Genomic DNA, 23,088 nt, shown 5'->3' with positions numbered 1-23,088 from the left:
AAATGTAATTTGTGTGGAGTACTTGGCACACTGCCTGACATGTGCAGTGTGGCAAGTGAATGGTTTTGGGGGGTGTTTTTGTTCGACCTCTCATCTGATTCTAGAAATATATTGTACAAGTGTAACATTTATACTGTTGAGCTGAATCTGTAGTGAACCTAGGTCTTATGCATAAAGTTGTTTTCTCAAATATATCCTTGTTTGCCATTTAATTTAGCCCTCACTGTGAATAAAATAGGGAAAATTTCAAGTTAGAGTAGAGGTCTAGCCTGTTGGGCTTGAGGCTTTTTTATACATTAAGCTCTATAGGCCCAGTGTCTTTAACTGTCCTGTCCCATGCAGTAACCACTAGTCATACGTGACTATTCAAATTAATTAAAAGTAAATAAAATATAAAAAGCAGTTCATTGGTCATCCTAGCCACATTTCAAGTGATCAGTGGTCACGTGTGGCTAGTGTCTATCACATTGTGCAGCACAGGTAAGAACATTCCCATCATGGCAGGAAGTTCTATTAGAAAGCTCTGGTCTAGAACCTGCAATCACTAAAATGTGGGACCTGTATATATGTGTTTATATGTATATACAGACCACACGAGAAAGAGAATAAATATGAAAATATTATAAAATTAAAATTAGTAATTATAAGTGAACATAAATGTCTACTAAATATAATATTAAGTTAGCTATTAATGTTTAAATTTAGTATTTATAAAAATTAGAAAACATTTCATGAAGTATATGATTAGATTATAAATATGAAGTGGTTTTATTTTTCTAATCACTACTACTAATTGTGTAATTAATCCAGTTCTCTGACTCTTCTGCCACTTTTGGCTATTAGGACAGCCTCTTTCCAGTTCCTAAGGACTCAGCCCAATTCATTTTAAAACCTCAATCTCATATTTGATTCAAAGCACTCTTCTCTTCCTTCCCAACTCCCAGAAAATATTGATAAAGGTGCTGTGAAGAATAGGAAAATGTGATAGACTAGGCTTTAGGATGGCAGGCAAGGTGGAGACGCAGCTTCAGCTAAAGTGGTCAGGGGTAGCCTTCTTTGAAGAGCTGAGATTTGAGCCAAGACCAGAATTATGAGAATAAGTAAACCCTAGTACTCTCTTAGGAAGAATTCACAGAGTGAGGGAATAAAAAGCAGGTACAAATGCCCTGATGGTAGGTGCCTACTGGGCATAAGAAATAATAAACAATAAACTTTTGTAAAGGCTTGTATGACTGGGGTGCAGTGAGCATGAGGAAAGTGGTACAAAATGAGGTTAGAGAAGTAGACATGGGCCAGATGGTAAAGGGCATAGTAACCATGGTTAGGAGTTTGGGGCTGGAGATAAAGATTTGAGTAGTATTAACAATGTATAGTTTCACTCCGCTTCATATTCCATCCTTCTCACAATTATCCCCGTCTCTCCCACAAGCATCATTTTCTCCCTTAATACTGGATCATTTCCCTTTGACATATCATTAAGTCATTAAAAATACGATTGAAAAAATTTTTGACCATTTCCTCAGATTTGCCTCTGTTTCTCTACTCCCTTCATAGTAAAATTCCTTGAAGGAGTGACCTGTATTCCCCATATCCACTTCTTCTCTTCTTCCCATTATCCCCTCAACCCACTCCAGTAATATTTTCATCCCTACCGTTCTGTTAAAACATCAAGTTCCCCCACAACTTTACTTCTCCCAAAACAGTGATCTCTGTCCTCATTTTCTGAACCTCTTAGGATCATTTGTGCACATTAAACATTTATCTCTCTTTTTTCGAAATCAACATTTTCTTCCTTAGGCTTTCATGACACCAGATTTCTTGGTTTATCTGCTCCCCTACTGATTATTAAGATTAGAAAGGGGCAATTGAGTTGAAGTAAGATCTCAACAGTGAAAAGGAGGAAGTCATAAAGGATCTGAGGGCAGAATGGTCTAAGCCAGTGCTTCTCAACCAGGGTGATTTTTGCCCCCCCAAGGGACATTTGGTGATATCTGGAGACAGTTTTGGTTGTCACCACTGGAGGAATGCTAGTTATATCTACTGGGTCAAGGCCAGGGGATGCTACTAAATATCCTGCAATGCACAGGTCAGCCCCAACAAAAAGAATTCCTTGACAATCATAACTAAAGTACGCCGCCACCACCACCACCACCACATAATCCCATTACTCTGATTTTTTTTTTTCTTAACACTTATTACTGTCTGGAATTATGTTGTCCGTTGATTTGTTTACATGTTTATTTTCTGTCAACCCCTTTTGTTCCCTCCTCTCCTGTAGTAGAATTACCATGAAGAAAAGGCCTTTTTCTATCTTGCTCATTACTGTATTCACTACAACCAGCATATTGCCTGGCATGTATGACATGAGGTGATCAATAAATGTTTCCTTTTTTTTTAAATTTATTTGGCTGCATTGGGTCTTAGTGTGGCACACGGGATCTTCGTTGCGGCATGCGGGTTTCTCTCTAGTTGTGGTGCGTGGGCTCCAGAGTGTGCGGGCTCAGTAGTTGCGGCGTGCGGGCTTAGTTGCCCCGCAGCATGTGAGATATTAGTTCCCCAACCAGGGATCGAACCTGCGTCCCCTGCATTGGAAGGCGGATTATTAACCACTGGACCACCAGGGAAGTCCCCAGTAAATGTTTCTTGATAGAAATACTATAGTTCCATAAACATTGATACAAATATGCATACATACATGTAAGGAGGAGAGTCCTGTGCACAGCATAAAGGGAAATACACACACACTGTACATTATTCATCCGATAATTAGAATATTTCCCTCTTTGAGGGAAGCCTTAAGTAGCTTTTTTTTTTTTCTGTAAATTTCTTTCAACCCTTAATTGTGGCCAATTGTAGATTTAGAAAGTCTTTCCTGACTACCTCACCACTACCATCAGCAAAACAAACAAAACTAGGTATATGAATCAGGATTTTGTCAGTTGCAGACAGGAGAAACCCACTTCAAACTGGCTTAAGCAAAAAGAGAGATTATTTCCTTAAAAAAGTAGAAGTCCAGGGATGGACAGGGTGATCCAGGTATTTAGTCAGCACCACAGGCAATCTGTCTTTATTCCTGTCTAAGCCCTGCTTTCCTCTATGTTTGATTCTTTCTCAGGCAGGCTGTCCCCAAGAGTTTGGAAAGATGGCCACCAGTAACTCCAGCTTATATTCTACAAGCTTAAAATTTTTGGAAGAGAGTTCCAGCAAAGCCCCATTTCAGCAAAATTATATTTTAATTGGATTATCTCTGAATATATCACTGGGTCCGAGGAATGGCTGGAATATGTGTGCTTTCCTACAGACTGGAGGAAAGTGTAGACAGCCTGTCTCAAATCACATGGACTGAGAGTAGGGGGAGATGTTCCACCAAATGAAGGCCCCAGATGTCCACAACACTGGACTATGTGCCCTTCCTGAGTCACTTCCGTGGAACTTTATTGGAATGCTGAGTTGTAATTGACTGTGTACTTAGTGTACTTACAAGCTCTGTATAAGCGGGGCTGTGTCTTATTCAGTTACATCCCCAGGGTTATTCAGAGGATCTTGCACATAAAAGCCTTTCGGTAATGAATAAATACTTCCTGTCCCTTCCTTTCCCCTTCATCTTCCTAGTTTCAGAGATGAAACTAGGCCCTGCAGAGATAACACTGTGCTTCACACAGAGGGAGTTCAACAAATATTTGTGAAGTGAACATTAAGGGTAATGTTAAGTTAATAATAGGTGGTAGCCTTTATTGTTGCCCACAATCCTAGAGGTCAGAAGGATATAGCACTTAACATCAAAACCTACTAACCCTCCTTTTGCTTTTTCCCCATTTTCTCTAAATCTTTGTTATATCTCAAACTTATACTTTTTCCCGTCTCTTGGTATTCCTGTTCCTGTCTGACTCTGTGTCTTGTTTTCTCTGTGGGGTTTCCTTTGTTTGTTTCTTTATTTCTCTGCAAAAATTATATATTCACGTGGCTTCTGTCTCCTTCAGTGTACTTCTTTTTCTTATTTCTCACCTTCTCCTCTTTCCCTTCACTACTCATAATACAGAAAAGAAATTTTTATGTTGTTTATTAACTGTGTATATATCTATTATTATTAATTTTCAGAACTAGTAAATACAATATTTTAAATTCCACTCTCTAAAAATAGGTGGTCCTTGTGGGTTAGTGACTGCCAAAAGTAAATAGATACCCTATAACATAGAAAATGCTGTCATCTCTCCAGAATTGGTTTTGCAATAAATAATGTGAATTTAATGAAATATTTCTAGGACATAACTATACTAGTTTCCTCTGTGTATAGAGTTATAGAAACCTAGTGCTTTAACTGTAAGATCAAATAGATAAAATATAGTTCTTTGCTTAACAACCTGTTTAAGATTTAAAAATTTATTATTTCCTTTATTTCTTCAAAAATTAAAAAGGATTTTATCTTTGACAGTGAAATTCCTAAGGACTCATTGAAGGCCATTCTGTTGGAGTTAGAATGTCACTTCACATGGAATTTACTTAAGGAAGACATTGATCTGTTTGATGTAGAAGATACCATTGGGCAACAGCTTGAATTTCTTACCACAAAATCCAGACTCACTCTTTATAACCTGTTGGCCTATGTGAAACACCTAAAGGGCCAAAATAAAGATGCTCTAGAGTGCTTGAAACAAGCAGAAGAAATAATACAGCGAGAACACTCGGACAAAGAAGAAGTACGAAGTCTGGTCACTTGGGGAAACTACGCCTGGGTTTATTATCACATGGACGAGCTTAAAGAAGCTCAGAAGTATATAGACAAGGTAGGGAACGTCTGCAAGAAATTGTCCAGTCCTTCTGACTACAAGTTGGAGCGTCCAGAGATCGACTGTGAGAAAGGGTGGGCACTCTTGAAATTTGGAGGAAAGTATTACCAAAAGGCTAAAGCAGCTTTTGAGAAGGCTCTGGAAGCAGAACCAGACAATCCGGAATTTAACATCGGCTATGCCATCACAGTGTATCGGCTGGATGATTCTGACAGAGAAGGGCCTATAAAGAGCTTTTCTCTGGGCCCCCTGCGGAAAGCTGTTACCCTGAACCCAGATAATTCCTATATTAAGGTTTTTCTGGCGCTGAAGCTTCAAGATGTACATGCGGAAGCTGAAGGGGAAAAGTATATTGAAGAAATCCTGGACCAAATATCATCCCAACCTTACGTTCTTCGTTATGCAGCCAAATTCTATAGGAGAAAAAATTCCTGGGACAAAGCTCTTGAACTTTTGAAAAAGGCCTTAGAGGCGACACCGACCTCTTCTTTCCTGCATCACCAAATGGGACTTTGCTATAGGGCACAAATGATCCAAATCAAGAAGGCCACTCGCAACAGACCTAAAGGAAAGGATAAACTGAAAGTTGATGAGCTGATTACATCAGCTATATTTCATTTCAGAGAAGCTGTGGAGCGAGATTCTATGTTTGCATTTGCCTACACGGACCTGGCCAACATGTATGCTGAGGGAGGCCAGTATAGCAATGCTGAAGACATTTTCCAGAAAGCTCTTCGTCTGGAGAACATAACTGATGATCACAAACATCAGATCCACTACCACTATGGCCGCTTTCAGGAATTTCACTGTAAATCAGAAAATACTGCCATCCACCATTATTTAGAAGCCTTAAAGGTCAAAGACAGGTCATCTCTGCGTACTAAACTGACAAGTGCTTTAAAGAAGTTGGCTACCAAGAGACTTGGTCACAATGCTTCAGATGTGCAGAGTTTAAGTGCCCTAGGGTTTGTTTACAAGCTGGAGGGAGAAAAGAGGCAAGCTGCTGAGTACTATGAAAGGGCCCAAAAGATAGATCCAGAAAATGCAGAATTTCTTACTGCTCTCTGTGAGCTTCGACTTTCCATTTAAATACATACTCCAGGAAATTAGTTCTAAGCTTTTTTTCCTCCATTTTGGTTTCTTATATTTTTGTTTATTGCTTTAATCCATTGTTCATTATAGAGCTAATTTTTATTGAATTGTTATTTTGTACCTGGCATCATGCTAAATACTTTATATACGTTATGATGAATCTTTTTTTTTTAATTAAAATACAATAATCCATTGAGAAACAGCAAAATTCCGGCTGTTGTAACTTTAAGAAGTATGGTCATTCTGACTTTATATTCTTTATCTCTGCTATTTATAATAATTTTCTGATTAGATTTTGTGGAGTTTTCCATATTACTTCCTTATGCTGCGAGTATAATCCTACACAAGCCTTTGACACCTAAGTCAGGAACAGTCTTTTAGGAGTACAAAATTATATTAGTTTAAGCACTTAACTATGTAGCTTGCAAAAGATGGAAACTTCAGGTTACAGATGTTCTGACTTTGAGGATATTTAACCATCAACATGATAGTTACCTAAAGAATCCTCTTTGTTGGAAGAAAAAAGTTTATAATAGAAGTTTGTCATCCCTGATGACTTCAGTAAAAGGAGAAAACACTAGAACATAAGAAAAAAAGATTTCCCCATATACAGAACTTCAGGGACCCATGAGAAATCCAAAGTATTACCTCCCAAAATATTCATTAAGTAGCTGGAAATAGTGATGAGGAAAAAAATGAATAATGGAAAATCATTAGTTTCAAATTTTTCTAGTTCTTTTAACTAGAAGAATAAACCTAAAGTTAATCTAGATGGAATTAATTTTATTCCTTCCAATTAAAATTGCAGTATTTTTAGGTTAAAATCATTGAGATAAAAAGCGGACCAATTGAGAAATTGGGAGAAATGATAAACAAATGGGTAAAGTAGATGCCCCCAACCTACATCCCTAGATTACCAAGATTTCAGTGATTTAGTTTTGGGTCTGGACTGGTTGGAATTCTCACCTACACAATTTCTGGTCTTTGGTTAACTGTTTTAGTATTCCAAAGTTACTTCTATGAAGCTTTTCCTTTTGTCTGAAGTTTTCAGATTGACATGTTTTCCTGTAGATCCTCTAGGAATAGTTAAGCCCTATTTTCAGTTTTAATATCCACTTTGAAGGGTCACTGCTTAAGGGCTTTTATCCCAGAGGACTTTTTAAATCGGGATGTTGCTAAAAGTGGCTTCTTTAATGTTGTTTCCTTGATTATAGACTACACAATTATATTTACCACCACAGTGTTAGTGGAAAAATATGCCATACGATTTAATTCTCCGTACCTTCCTTCAATGTAGCTCTTAAAACTACTGTAATATATACTGTATATATTCTCCGTACCTCCTAAAACTACTGTGTGTGTTTTTTACTTTTTGTTACTATTTTTATTTTTTAAATTTCTATTATAGTTTTGATTATTATAGAAGTAATGAATTCTCATTGTAAAATTTCAAACAATACAGAAGTATATGAATTTAAAAGAGCACTTCCTTCACCCTACCCCAATTCCACATGCCCAAGGTAAACTGTTAATAACTTGATAGGTATCCCTCCAGATATTTTTTTCTCAGCATATTCAAACATACATAAATACTGCAGTGTATCTCATGAATTAAATTTTATTAAATTTTTTTTAATGTTTGTTTTACTTATCTCCCTGCTGGTTTTATTTATTTCGCTGATTTCACTTGTTTATTCAAGAATTAAGGACAGGCAAGGGAATGATCTTTAAGTATTTCAGTAATTCAGGACTGAAGTCCTAACCTATCAGTAGAAGCATTTGTCCTGTTTTGCAGCAAATAGCTTATTTTGCAGCAAGTCATTTTCTGCCATTGGGAATAATGTTACGATTAAGGTTATGTTCCCAAGTAGAGATTTCATACGCAATAAAATTACAGTTGTGATATCAAAACAAAGATACAACTATACAAGCCTCTCTATTTAAACATTAGACTTTAAGGTCTATTAAGTGATTTTAAAATCCACTAGATATTAAAATATTGAAATATATAAGAAGCATAACATACTAAGAAAGTATAAAATCAGCATATGAATAATACAACTGTATAAGTTGAACTAAAATTAATATTTATAATACCTTTAAATTTTGTCAGTATTGTGCTTGCCTTCCTAAACTTTATAACTATTTAGAGATACTTTCATAGACTCTTCGGTTTAAAAAAGACCTCAAAATTCACCTTTATTAATTAACCATCAAAATTTGAAGGTTGAATTGTCTTCCTAAATGATAATTTTGTCTTCAGATAGTCCTTATTCTTAGAAATTTGGGACTTCCCTGGTGGTGCAGTGGTTAAGAATCCGCCTGCCAATGCAGGGGACACAGGTTAGATCCTTGGTCCAGGAAGATCCCACATGCCGCAGAGCAACTAATCCCGTGCGCCATGACTATTGAGCCTGTACTCTAGAGCCCGCGAGCCACAACTACTGAAGCCCGCACGCCTAGAGCCCGTGCTCCACAACAAGAGATGCCACCACAATGAGAAGCCCGCGTACCACAACGAAGAGTAGCCCCCGCTCACCACAACCAGAGAAAGCCCGTGCACAGTGATGAGGACCCAATGCAGCCAAAAATAAATAAATTTATTTAAAAAATAAAATTTGTTTCTGCCATTTAACTGAAGACTTCTAGCGTGTAGTTTATACATTTTGGTCTATCCTTAGGAACTTCAATGATCTAATGCTTTTTAGAGGTGACATTTTGTATTAGTTAAATCTCTTAATTGCAAATCAAAAAACTCAGCTAAACTGACCTAAGCAAAAATGAAAATATAATGACTGATGTAATTTAATAGTCCAGGGGCAGCACTAATTTCAGATAAATTTGAAGGAACAAATGAATCACCAAATACATATGGCTGTTACGTGAAGTCAAGTGACACTGAGTAGCCAAATACCAAATGTCTACTACACATATCTTAAAGTAATTGAAGACAATTGCCCTATGTCCCCTGAAACTTAAGTTAAACATTCCATTTCCTTTCACCCACCCCCATAAGACATATTGAAGTCTCCTCCCCATCATGGTTATTTTGAATTTTCTCCAAATTGTCTTTATCCTTTGGCAATGGTTTGTGCACAGGGTTTAACTTCATACCTAAAGTGAGGTTTTAGGACTCTGGTAGAATGATCCCTTATCTTTTCTATGAACTATATGTATATTAATGTAGCCAAAATAATAATAACCACTTCCTATCTACTTATGTGTAGGTTTTTCTACACATGCCATTTTAAGGCATGGCTTTCATATCCTGTACCTGACCATTTGGCTTTTGAAAGTGTTTTATGTTACTTGGTAGCATTCACCACTTCAATTCAGATGACTCATATCTCTTAAAGAAATTATATAAATATTTGTATATAAGATGCTATCCATTGCAAATGACAGAAAATAGAAAACCTGGCATAAGCTGTCTTTAAACCAGTAAGAAACAAAAGTAAATCGTGTTTTCAAACAAGGCTTAATCTTTTCAAAGTACTGTGACCAAGACACAATCACTCTCTCTACTTCTCAGCACTGATTTATCAAATTTGGCTCCATTCTGAGAAAACTACCTTTGTGATCCTAAGATGGCTGCCACACGCACTCTTGTCTCTATGCAGTGGAAAAGAGTGCATCTCCTCCCCGAACCATCTGAGAAGTCCAGGTTTGCAGTGTGATAGGACCGTCTTAGGTTATGGAACCATTTTCAAATAAGTCATCATGGCCAGAGAGGAAGAGACCATGTTTATTAGTTAGGCCTGAGACATAGCTGGCACAGAAAGACAGTAATGAGGAGAAAGTTGACTTCCTTAGAAGCATGGACTGCAAGGTACAGGGATGGAATTATAGAGAAAATCGGGATTGGATACTGGCAGTCAAAAATACCAAAGTCATGTAGATTCCAATTGTGTCTTCTTCCCCATTCCATACACGTCTCTATAGCAAGTGAAGTATTTCAAAAAGGAGGTAGTCATTCTAGCTCTAGTCATTACTGAAGCCCCCAGTAAACTTCTTCTGTTGAGATTTCAGTCTGGTTCTCTTATTCCTCTTTATTCCTACAGATCTGTTCTCAGCATCATGGGTAGGGGGAGTGGTGTATGGAAGGTGGAGCAAGGGAAGAAGTTATACTCACATTGTAGCAACTGCTACCAACTGTAATTCAGACAACTTCAAAAAATAGGTAGAATTATGGGCTTCCCTGGTGGTGCAGTGGTTAAGAACCCACCTGCCAATGCAGGGGACACGGGTTTGAGCCCTGGTCCAGGAAGATCCTACATGCCGTGAAGCAACTAAGCCCGTGCGCCACAACTACTGAGCCTGCGCTCTAGAGCCCACGAGCCAAAACTACTGAAGCCTGCATGCCACAACTACTGAAGCCCATGTGCTTAGAGCCCGTGCTCCGCAACAAGAGAAGCCACCGCAATGAGAAGTCCACGCACCGCAACGAAGAGTAGCCCCCGCTCACCGCAACTAGAGAAAGCCTGCACACAGCAACGAAGACCCAACGCAGCTATAAATAAATAAATAAATAAATTTTAAAAAATAGGTAGAATTATGGCTGGGAATGTATCTGAAGTACCAAAGATGGCTGTGTTGACTGAAATAATGACTTATATCCAACAAAGCTGAGCAGACCCTGAAGAAGCCATCACCAGCTTATTCACAGCTGCTGTGAGGTCTACAGGCCTTGAACTGGACTTGTCCAAATTCAAAGTGACAAAGGTAGATGATAAAAGTGAGTATGGGATGACCTAGACATCAAAGGACAACCAGATTACCCATGTGGTCAGCTTGTACATATATATGTACAGCTATATCTGTGTGTGTGTATATGTATATATATCTCTGTAATGGTAAAGGCCCATATAAAAATATCTGCTTTGCATTAATTATAAGGTACTTTAATATTATACCTTATTTAACTATTTCAACACTGCAAATAAATAGAGCAACGCTCAGAAGTTAGTTAAGTAACATTATCAGAATCACACAAGCTACTTAGTTACTAAATGGTAGGACTAGGATTTAAAACAGATCTGACCTCATTTACAGTCCACTCTCTCTCCATTGTATCAGTGGTTCATAAACCTAACCCTGAATCAGAACCACTGGTGAAGTTTTTTAAAAATCAAATTCCCAGGTCCCACGAAAGACCTACTAAACCAGAACCTCCAGGGGTGGGACCTATATATTTGTAAAGCACCCAAAGTGATACTGAGGATCATCTAGGTAAGGAAACAACTATAATAACTTTGGGGGGATGGCCTTGTCTGTTCTACATCCTATGCATTCCATTTGTAAGTAGAAATCCTAAGGGAAACTATATATGTTAGGTTAAAGTTAACAACAGCCCAAGTTTAGATACAACTTTTACCCTGTTATGTGGAAGCTCTCTGAATAAAAAGGTTAGGGGAAATAAAAGAAGGAATAAGCAAGAATAATGTAGAATCAGAGGTTTGGGGAGGATCTTACCTTTCCACTCCTCTCTCCCACTTCTCTCCCAGGACCACAGCCTTCCATTCCTCTGCAATTCTCTTCTTAGCCAAAGTTCTCTGGATCACTGAGATGTGGTTTCTTTTCTGCCTTAGCTTCCTCTTTTCCTGTATCAAGCCACGCATACCTATCCCACCCCAAACAAAACTCCCACCTTCTCTGGCAGTGTCTTATTTACTAAGATAAATTTGTTCATTAAGCGTTTTGTTGTACTTCACTTTAAGTGAATTAAAAAACAGATCTAATTACTAGAAACATGCACAGAAATGCCATGTATATATTCTCCTATCTGCTCGGAACCTAGGGGTCCTCTATAAGTGATGAACTAGAATTCTCAATATCTCCTTTCATGATGGGCTCTAGGAAGAGAAAACAACAAAATAATGAAGGTGAGATGTGTAAGCTTTGGGAAAGCCAAATCTCATGGGAGCACACAGATGCCTCACGGATAAACTCTGAAGGACAAGCATGGATTGATGTCACTTAGATTGAACACCAAAGACACTGAACACACTGGCCTTTCCTATCCTTCAGGAAAAGCCATTCCTGTTGAAACTTCTTCCATTCCAATATCAAAGGGTAGAATGGGGTGAGGAAGAAAGGAAGAGATGAATACCCAAGAGTTCAAAAGTGAGCCTATAGGTCAACTTCCTCCAACCATGTCCCTAACTCACCACCAGATTGGAGCAAAGCCCTAGGAAGGAGGGAATGCTAGTTCAGCCACATATATAGACTATAGTGTCACGTGAATAGCCATAGCTAACTCATAGCTACATAGAATATAATATGTACTAGGTGCTGTTTTAAGTGCATTACATGTATTAAACTTATAAAATCCTCACAAAATCTCTATAGATAAGCATTTTTGTTATTTCCTTTTGCATATGAGTACACTGAAATTGAGAGAGATTAAGTAAGCCCAAGGTCACGTAGCTAATAAGAGGTAGAAAAAGATTCAAACCCTGGGTATCTGGTTCTAGAATCTAGCATTTAACCACTAATAAATATTTTCTAAATAGTTTTAAAATTTGGAATGAAGGATATAGGAAGATAGGACCAATCTTTACAGAAACTGTAGGAGAATGCTACAGAGAATCACACAAAGCACAGACATTCTACAATCATAGGTCACCCAACACTTTCACATAGAGTCCCAGAACTCCCTGGAAGGAATTGTGAAAGGGATTAAAAGCTGCTCTGAAACCCCTGTAGAGAATGGCCTGAGAAATCAAGGGACTCAGTCTAAGGGAGGGGCTTAAGAGTTGGATGTTAGAAATCAGAGATTTGGAATAAATTCCTCGAAAAAGGAAGCAAACCTACTTTGGAAGGCTGGAAAACCAGTAAACAATTAGAAGCCAGAATATCCTGTCCTTTGCCCTTGGGAAGAAGGATACATCTCCCATGCACATACCAACCAGAATCAGAACTTTACCCAGTGTGGAGAACAACACAAGTAGGCAAGGAAGGAGGGTGCTATAACTCATGTAACGACAAGAAGTAGGCTGGGATCACCTGCCCCTTAATATCCCCTGAGTTTGCCTTGATCCTCCAAGCCATGGACTTTGGAAAGTAGCTCTGAGCCCCTAATTCCACTGAATACTAATTTAGTTTAAGAGGCACTTCACCTCTTCACATGCTTTCCCTTTTCCATACCACCTTAACTCCAGTAACCTTACACCTCAATCTCACCAAAACAAACAACAAACATAAAAACCAAACAAACACCAAAAATGAAAGCCATTTACAGGCCATTTGTATATAAAAAACCTTTATTGATAAAGTTTAGGAGAGAGGAATCCACAACTTAATAATTTAATATTATATAATCACTTTTTTAAGGAAGAGAGCAGGAGAAAGCATAGAAGGAAGGAGGGAGAGGAGATGGGGAGAAAGAAAGAAGGAAAGAAAGAAAAGAGAGAGATGGATTGAGGGGAAAAGAGAAAGAAAGAAGGAAACACCCTTAACCATTTCTTGATAGTCCTGCCTCTTGCCATGATTCCGGGCCTTATCTCCTTCCCTATCTCTACTCTTCCCCTGAAAAAAAACCAATTCCACTGTTTTCCTGAAACAGAGTAATTCAGTTTTCTCTTATCCTCATATACAGCCACAGACCCACTGATGCATAACCAAGTTCATTAAGCTGCTTAGTTCAACAAAAGAGTCTTTCACTTTAACATGATACACTCTCTTTGAAGGCAATTGTTGCTATAAACAAATAGCATCCCTTCACAATTTCATGGGAACCACACATTTAGAAGTAAATTCAATCACTAAATCTGTCATAATTGGTATACAGTATAACAAGCATGACATTTTATGTTTCCAAATTATACAGAATACACTCCCCTATATCATTTGGTTTCAACATTTCTCAAAATTTGACTTCTGGTGTGTGTTTGAGATTTCATCTTACACTTTAACTTAATCCTTTATCAACTCATATCAAATCAATTAACACAATAGTACGGGACAAAGAATGGGACCCAGGATGGCAATCTGAATTCCCAAAGAAGGCCACAGAGGGCTCAAAATATTTTTTTTCACATTAAATTTTACCCATGGTTAGCCCTAGTTAAGTCAATTAAAATCATCACTCATATTAACTTTGATATTCTACATAGAGAAGTGAACTAGGCAATCAAAATATATACTGAAAAATACAACACAGCATCTTTATCCCTATATTTGTACTTGCAAGAGGAAGAGGATAAATGTGGGATGGGTAGTGAGTAGGGACTAGGGGAGGGAAGAGAAGGAAACAACAAACTTTGTTCTAAGGCTGGCCTTGTCCAATTAAACTGTAATTGGAGGCATCACCAGCTTTTGGGAAGTGGTCTCACTAATTCCAGCAGATGGCAGTGCTGCATAACATGTAGCTATTTGAAAAACAAAACAAAACAAAACAAACCAAAACAAAAAACTTTCTTGAATCTCTGGACTATTTAAGAAGAAAAAACTTACAAATGATTCCTTTTTAGAGTTGAGAGGTAATTATTAAAGTATAACCCCAGGCCCTGAAAAATCCCTGTTTTTAATTTAGAGAAGCCAAATGCAGCCCCAAATCCCAGCAGTCCCAAAAGTCCCAGACACCTTTGTGGATCCCCTCACCAGAACATTTATTAGTGTCAGCTTGTGTTTGATTTTGCATTGGCCTTAGGAATCTACTAGAACTTCAGGTAGCCACATAAAGCGGCTTCCCCACATCCTTTTCCCTTACTCCCCAGCTTCTTCCCCTGAAGAGTAGAGGCTGTTTCCAACCCCTCAATTCCATACCTGAGTTCCTCGGAATCATCTCAGATTTCTCTGGCCCATCACGAATTCTTCCTCTCCTAACGCCCAGAGTACGCAACACCCTTAGCCTCAGTCAGCAGTCAGCATTTAAGAACCTCTTGGGATTGTTCTCACCTGAGCTAGCTTCAATTTACCAATTAGGAAGTACACCTGAGATCACGGAAGCGGTGGTAGGTGTATTTTAAATTCCCCACCATATATAACATGGTGCCAGATTCCAGGGAAGTGCTTAATAACTAGTTGTGGTTGATGAACTCCTCTCACCAACTCTTAAAACAAGTTTGCCCGTACGCCGTCTGATTTTCAGTCATGCCCTGTGAGTTAGAGGCCAGCCATAGGCCCGGGCAAGACTCCAGCCAGGGGCTACTGCTCCTGGCCAAACCCTGGAGCAGGGTTTTCACGTAAAGTAAAAGCAGCTTGTGTGGTCCCTGTAACTGAAACCCCATCTTTTCACGATAAGGCTCCTGTGTCCACCTTTTCCCAATATTCCAGGGCTCCCTTGCATGGGCAATGCTTCCTGCCCAGGCCTCCCGCTCCATTTGAGCACAACAGAGCTATTTAATTACGTCTGTCTGGGTTCAACACAGTTGTATCATTTTTACATTCAGGCCTCAATCTAGAGGTTTTTTTTTTGTTTTTTTTTTTTTAATTTTATTTATTTATTTATTTATTTTTGGCTGTGTTGGGTCTTCGTTTCTGTGCGAGGGCTCTAGTTGCGGCAAGTGGGGGCCTCTCTTCATCGCGGTGCGCGGGCCTCTCACTATCGCGGCCTCTCTTGTTGCGGAGCACAGGCTCCAGACGCGCAGGCTCAGCAATTGTGGCTCACGGGCCCAGTTGTTCCGCGGCATGTGGGATCTTCCCAGACCAGGGCCCGAACCCGCGTCCCCTGCATTGGCAGGCAGACTCTCAACCACTGCGCCACCAGGGAAGCCCTAGAGTTTTAATTAATATATTTCTACCAACTCTTCTCTTTGCCACCTTTATTCCCTTTTCCAAACCTGCCCCATGATACTCAGTGCTCTGGAGCGCCTGCTATTTACGTGACACTTCTTACCAGGTGTCCTATTTAGGCCCACTGAATTGGGAACAGCTAACATTTCCTATGCATTCCGGGTGCAAGAGCGACTTCAAGCAAACCTGACCTTCAGTCAGCCCTACCCTTGCTGCATTATAATTCTCTTTAGCAGTTACTTCCTTCGTTCTTTTTCTCATTTGCTCACTTATTGTTTTCACTCATTCATTCATTCACCAAGTATTTATTGAGTGACTGTGGATTAGGCACTGGACTCAGTGGTAAGTCAGTCAGTACGATCCCTATCCTCAGAAAGCTGTGGTTTTGTGGAGGAGGTGACATTTAAAAATAAACACACAAATGAACATGCAATTGTAATCAAAATACATTCTTTGATGGGAAAGAGCAGGGTGCTATGAGAACGAGTCATGTGGGTGGTGATGGTGGGATAGGTGATTTAGAAGGAGGCAATGGTTAAGGACAGACTCTCTAGGGAAGTGACATTTAAACTGTGGCCCAAAAGATGAGAAGTGAGTATCCCGAGGGATCCATATATGCAAAATGACCTGGGAAACAGATAGAACAGGGCACTGCAGTGTGGTGAGTGGGAAGAATGTAGCCCAATAGGAGGTTTGGAAGTTAGGCAAGAGCACACCCTGCAGGACATCATGGGCCATATTCCAGTGTGTAACTTCAGCGATTCTAAAAAAGGCTTTCCCCTTTCTGTTTGAACTTTAGAAACTAGAGTCTGATGTCCAAATTCTTCCACCTCCGCTTGGGCAGGGAATGACACACTTAGAGATCCAGAGGCCTTCAGTGTCCACGGGAACCTCAGGTAGCCCCACATCCCTTTCCCCCATGAAGACCTTCTTCCCCACGGAAACATACTCAGACTCTGCTCAGGGCCCCGTTGAAAAAACAGGGACTGAGATATGTCTTCACTTTTCCTAGGACTGGGACCACTAACTCTTCCATCTTTACATGTGTCAGTGGGAAAAGACCTAACTTGCCATCACAATGGAAGCAGTTTTATGGGAAAACTTTAAAAGGGCTGCATTTTAAAATGCTAATTTTAATGCCAGTGCAAATCTTAAGTGGGACATACATTAACTGCTCAAAAATAAAGTGCTTTGTATTTAATTTTAGACCAATCCTAGGTCCTGGACCCTCAAAGAGGGCTCTGACACTTAAATAATTAAGAGTAATAATGAAAGTAATAGTGATCACTCTCTCCCAGAATTCAGAAGCACTTTTCACTTATTTGACACCTCCTTAAGCTTCAGGTAGATAGACCACATCGGGGCTGGGAAAGAAGGAGAAAGAGTTTTAGCCTGCAATTCAGACACCCAAAGGAAGACCGCGGCAAGCAAGGGGTCCCCATCAGCTTTGTAGGTAATGATGTGGCTCTTTGATAGGTGATACTGACCACCCATAACCTCCGCTAGCATGTTCTTGCCAAGTTTAGTTATTCCTTGACAACTGATGGAAGACATGTTCTGTCAACATATTTCAACTGGCTTCATCAGGGGTGTAGGGAAAGGGGTAGATAAATGCTGGGGGATGGGTACATCAAGTTCATTGTACTTTTCTTTCTGGTTTTGTATATGGAAAGTTTCATAATAAAATGTTTTAAACATCAATCTTTTTATCATTATTTAATATTTTTCCCACTCCTCCCACCAAATATTGCTCTGTGCTAATGGGACAAAATCCCAGTCATCTCTTACTGGTAGCTGCTCTGGCAACATGTATAAAAATGTATTGTTCAGCGGAGTTAAAAAAAAAAAAAAAAGACAAACTTTGAAGTGTGAGAAGAAAAACTCAGATATCTACCTTGGATTCACACTATTTCATTTCAATAAACAATTTCCAAATTAGACCTATTAGGACCAGGAAGGTGAGTGCCAAATAGATATTACCATCTTAATCATCACTGGGCAATGGTATAGGCACTTCAGAAAGAACTCACCAAAGCGTGACTTTGGTAATGCGGAAGGTGGGACAAAGCGTGCTGCCCAACGTTCTCCACATTCCGCCCCTCCCACCCCCGCCCTTGACAAATGCTCCCAAAGAAGAGCCTGGATCAATAGACAGCAAGTTAAGCCACTTAGCCTGGAAGTAGTGGTCTTGATAGAACCAGACTCTTGGGAAGATTCTTGGAAATTTCCAATCCAGGATCTTCCCATCTATACTGATTGGAAGACTGAAGCATAACCCAAAGGGTTTCATCTCCCCAAGGAAGGGCTTATTTCCAAATGGTTTCTTGAACCCACATGAGAAGATGATCTGAGCAGGTACAAAGGGAGGGAGGCAGACTCCAGCATCAGACAGCTTCCTAGTTTTACAGGAATTCACTACAGGCACTAGAGTGCAGTGACTACAGAGTCAGAAGCCGTGGGATCTAATGCCTCAGTTTCCATGTCTATTAAACGGTGATAATATAGACTATTATGGGGATTAAATAAGACAATGCATAGGAAGTACTTAACACGGTAGCTAACACATTGGAAGTTCTCAATAAATGGTTATGCTTTTTGTAAATTATTTGATTACTTACCACATCTTTATATGCCAGTTACATCTTGGCATAATCCAGACAGAGCCACTCACAATACAATCCAAACCCTTTGTGCAGGGGAAAAATGTTTTTCCAAACATGACTATAAACTCATTTTATTATGCTTTTGAAATAAGAAAATATTATCATAAATATCCAATCTATTAGTGAAATCACAATCTGAACAAAAGGCCAAATGGTAGTGTATCTACAGAAGTTACACATTTTGTTTGCTTTTCTACTCAGTCAATTTCAAAGTAGAACTTGCAGTGATATAAAGAAATATTTAAGATGTAAAATCATCCCACCACAATTTTGTTCTTGATTCTACAAAACAAACACATCATTCCCATGAATTGCTCCATTCTGAAATAAACAGTATAGACAAATGGAACGTAACAGTAAAATTTTGTGTCGATGACAATGGTAACCTCTAAGATCTACATTTTCCTTACTGGTTTCCTAAAAATGCCACTCCAAAAAGAAAAGTAAAATACAAATGTATGCATGTATAAAGGCAGAATATCACAAATATTTTATACAAATTTTAAAAAGCTCTGATCTCTATGCTCATTTTTCATGAATACTTATAATACTTCAGAGAAATTACATCACAGAACCAGATAAACAAAATTTTACTGTGATCATCACTAGGAAAAAATATGTATAAGAATATTTATAACTCTTTATATTTCAAAAAATCTTTAGGCTTGAAGATTCAAGAAATGACATTTAGTGTAAAGTGCTATTCCAAACACATAAAACTTCATTTTAACTTTGACTGTTTACAGATATTTTCCAAATATTGTTTTTAAACTGCAAATGACAAAGGAAGTGGTTTCACAACTAAATTCTCAAACTAAGTATAAAGATAACAGGAAACATTCCTGTTTTCTCTTTGGAAAACACCTATGAGATATTAGTTTTCTGCCATCAAATCAAGTCAGCATTTCATTCGGAAAGCAATGTATTAATATATAATTTTATATATATATTTATAATCCAGTTATAGGCAAAGACTCTTGCTGAATGAGCTTAGTCAACCCTGGATCTTCCTCATGGCTGTGTTTTTTCTCTCAGCATCCCTGGCAAGGCATTTGTGAGATCTGTTGGGGGACAGTGGATTGAATGGCCTTCAGGGTCAAAATAGTTCCCTGAGGTTCAGATTTTAATTTTTGAATAATTAAAATCCCCTTTCAATTGTATAACTTGCCCCTATGTTACAGGTGCAACATGATTTGGGATTCAGGATTATAATTCAGAGGACTTAAAATGGTCGGAGACAGGCTGGGGGGGATCTGGCCTTTCTCTTCTCTCCCCATGCCCTCCCTCTTCAATCTGAAGACTTTATCCCACACCACAGGAAAGTAGGGTACTTGGGAATGAGCAAACTATAATCCAATGAGTTAAGGTATGTGATTATAAACTGTAAAAACAACACACCACTAGCCTTCTTAACTTTGTCCTCCCTCTCCCCTGACCAAAGCAACAATTTGTGGGAGGGCTAGGATGCTGAGGTTAACCCCTGATGTCTTCTCATTCAGCTGAAAAGGTCCACTAATGATTATCTATAAAGAGATGAATAGCAGTGGACACTGGAACAAAAATTAACACAGGGAGAAAGGAATCTCAGCTTCAGAGTATCTCTAGAATAATATTTTTCAGGCAAAACTCCCAAGTCCTGTTTTGGGTAACGAACCTAAATATCTGATCTGAAAAGAAAACTTTCACCAGAGACCTGCTGATTCAAGAATTCAATTCCTGCCCAGTTGGAATGCTGCCAACATTTTTCCGTTCCTAACAGGAATTGTCTACAGTTTAAATAAATGCTTTATTTCTAAAGGAAAAAAAAAAAGGGAAGCATTAGTGTTAACATTTCTGGTAAGATTTAGAAATCGCCCATGTGTCTTGGTGTGTTCTACTCAATTTAGAGTAAGTATTATATGTGATAGCAACAGAGGTGAGCGTCTGGTTGGAGGTTAAGTGCCTCGTCTTAGGAAAAGAGCTTTCAGTGGTGGTGGAAGGTGAGGATGCCAAACCTTCTTCCTAGTGGAGTTTCTCATTAGCATTTGAAACAGGTTGTTGAAGAGTACTTTAGATTCTTCAAAAGGCAATGATTAATACAGGACCCCCTTCTCTAAACAGCATAAAGAAACCTACATGTCAACGTTTCTGTTTACCTTCTAACTGAGGAGGGAAGATGGAGGGGCAGAGAATTTGAAACAAAGCTGCGCCCAGTGTCATCTGCTTTGGTCATGCCTTGAAATTACCTCTATTTACAGCGAATTATATCAGCTATGTCCTAACATTCTCCATGGTCTGATGCTCATTGCCCAAAAGATGGGAGTTCAACTGTGAGTACAAATCCCAAATGGGGAAACTCTGAGCCAGTCCAGCTTGCTTTGTTATGACATTTTTCCACTACCAACATATTAATAAAACGATACATTTCCTTGGAAGGCAATACTTCTGCCAAAATAAAATCCTTCAGAAACATGTACAATACAGTGGTCCCACCTCTTTCAGCCCTGAAGATTCAGGCTCAAGGCCATTGATCATGTGGGGTTGGAACCAAGCATTGCTATAGCCACAGACTCCCCATCTTTCTGATCTAATTCTCTTGCTACAGAATAAGCCACCGATCCATTGGTCCATAGCTGCAGCTTGGGATCTGATTCTTTGGCAAGGAACTGCAGCTGGGTTTTTCTCATCTTCTTTACAAGTCTAGCAAAGCCAAGCAACACAGAACTAAATATCATTGAGAATCCACAGAGAAGAAACGCTGCAGTGTAGCTGCCAGTCGTGTCTACAAGCCATCCTGTAACAAGCAACAGCAAAATGATACTGTTGAGTTGAAAATTCAATTATTTACCCACTCTCAAATCTAATAGTTTGTGAGGATAATAACAATAGATTGCTAGCACCGCTGCTCTAATTTTGACACAAAAAGCAGACGTCCTAAGAGTATTGTGCAGCAACTGAAAAATGCATTCTATTTTCTAGGGAAACTTCTAAAATGGATTGTTGTTATTATGTAAAGTGCTTGGAAGTGTCACACTCTTAGTATTCACACAATAAATATTAGTTATTCTTATTATTAATCCCATGAAATACGGTAGAAAAGATAAAAATAGCATCATTCAAATTACTGATGATGGGATTCTTTCTTTAATCTAGGGTGTTAAGAGAATGTAATTGTACAGAATGCTAGTAGTAGTATTCCCAGCAGCCATATACTGACTATCCTGAGTAATAGAACATGCTTCTAGATAAAGCAGAATCCAAATTTTCTGTTGGATCCAGTCATCGTACCCCATCCAGTTTGAAAATCAGATCGTTGGACCATCTTACAGTTTAAAATGCAAACTTCAGAAAGCAGAATTCTGTAATCACAGCTTTTTTTCTTTATCTCTTATTGCAACAAATTAACGACAATATCTATTCCGGCTCTAAATTTTGAGGAGAACCATAGTATATGATATGCAAAATATAGGTCACAATAATCAGACTCAGTGGGGTAAAATTAGACCTTGGCAGGAAATTATTTTGTGATTAAAAAGGTTTTTAAAATTTTTATTTTATATTGGAGTATGGTTGATTAACAATGTTGTGTTAATTTCATGTGTACAGCAAAGTGATTCAGTTATACATATACATGTATCTGTTCTTTTTCAAATTCTAAAAAGGTTTTTTAAAATTCCTCCAAACTTTACTTACATGCCAAGAAAATCCACCAGAGAAGTGTATGATTTCTCCTCTCACCTACTTCAAAACCAGTAGTCAAAAATGGCATGCAAAAATTGTTAGAAGCCCCAAAAAAGTTTCCTGCAATCCAAACTACTCTCAAATATTTTAGTTATCATGTGATTTGCTTGTACATTTCTGTAGCAGAAAACGGAAGAGATTGAGTAGAGAGTTATCTTAAAAGTAATTAAATAAGAGAAGTATTAAATAGGAACTCACACGCTAATCCTCTAGTACCTGGCAATGAGTATAATGTCTGATTTGCCAAATGAAGGCCAGGGTTTGAAAAAAGGATCCAGGAATCCCAATTTATGTCCTATGACTTTTTAACAGAGCTATACTGTCCCTAAAGGTTGGTAAACACAAAAAAGTGGCTATGGAGGGAGGATGTGGGAACACTTTGGGGGCATTTTCCAAAAATGAAGCAGTAAACATGTAGTGCTTTGTCATGGAGTTTAAACTGACGAGGAATTTTCATCAGCAGCTATCGAGCAGTCAGTTTCCCTTGGTTTGATGCTTTAGCAATTGCTGGAGTTTAGAAATAACCCGAACTGTCTATTCATAATAGCAGCTAAAGCAGAAATCCTGCCTTCTTCAAAAAATTCCCTCCCTTCCTTCTAAGCAAATGTTTGGCTCATTTCTCTTCTGCCTATCTTCAGAGAATTTCTTCACTCTCGTTTTTAATTTAGGCAGGTAATAATCTGGACCAATTATTCTCAATCTTTAGTGTACAGGAGCATCACAAGAAAACTGGCTGAGAGTGTAGATTCCTGGAACTCACCCCCAAAGGTCCAGATCACAGAGGGAGGGTCAAGGAGTCTGCATTCTAACAAGGTCCCCAGGGGATTCTGATGCAGGTGGTCTCAAGACCTCATTCTGAGAGACACTGGTCTAGACCACACACCCCAGCAAGAAGGCATGGGTTCTGACCTGTTTGCTGCTAAACCGACAGCGCCAAACACAGTGCTGGTGTACACAGGCAATAAAGATTTGTTGAATTACTTGTTTAATGCATGCAATAAATATTTGTTGAATTATTTAATGCATGCAATGAATATTTGTTGAATTACTTATTTAATTATGTTTTTAATTTTTATATCATTTTACAGTTT

At 38.7% G+C, this 23,088-nt stretch overlaps 2 protein-coding genes across 5 annotated transcripts in view; one reads left to right on the top strand and one right to left on the bottom strand.

Annotated features, from left to right (window-relative positions):
• The window catches only part of LOC132351105 (interferon-induced protein with tetratricopeptide repeats 5), a 165,229-nt gene that overhangs the window by 3,518 nt on the left and 138,623 nt on the right, over positions 1–23,088 (top strand). Inside the window, exon 2 of one of the 2 annotated variants that reach the window (XM_059900948.1) lies at positions 4,433–8,496. The exons of the other annotated variant lie outside the window; for it this stretch is intronic. Within the exon in view, the coding sequence (XP_059756931.1) occupies positions 4,433–5,876 (1,444 nt within the window). The 3' untranslated portion in view covers positions 5,877–8,496. Of the gene's footprint in view, positions 1–4,432; positions 8,497–23,088 lie in introns of those variants that run through there. 2 annotated transcript variants of the gene reach the window in all.
• The window catches only part of SLC16A12 (solute carrier family 16 member 12), a 92,416-nt gene continuing 87,660 nt past the window's right edge, over positions 18,333–23,088 (bottom strand). For all 3 annotated transcript variants that reach the window (XM_059900945.1, XM_059900946.1, XM_059900947.1), the window contains one exon: positions 18,333–21,050. In XM_059900945.1, coding sequence (XP_059756928.1) covers positions 20,788–21,050 — 263 coding nt within the window. In that variant the 3' untranslated portion in view covers positions 18,333–20,787. The remainder of the gene's footprint in view (positions 21,051–23,088) is intronic.

This window comes from Balaenoptera ricei, chromosome 16 (assembly GCF_028023285.1).
Source record: "Balaenoptera ricei isolate mBalRic1 chromosome 16, mBalRic1.hap2, whole genome shotgun sequence".
Classification (NCBI taxonomy): Eukaryota; Metazoa; Chordata; class Mammalia; order Artiodactyla; family Balaenopteridae; genus Balaenoptera; species Balaenoptera ricei.
The sequence above is the reverse complement of the archived record's forward strand: the minus strand, read 5'-3'. Positions and strand labels throughout refer to the sequence as shown.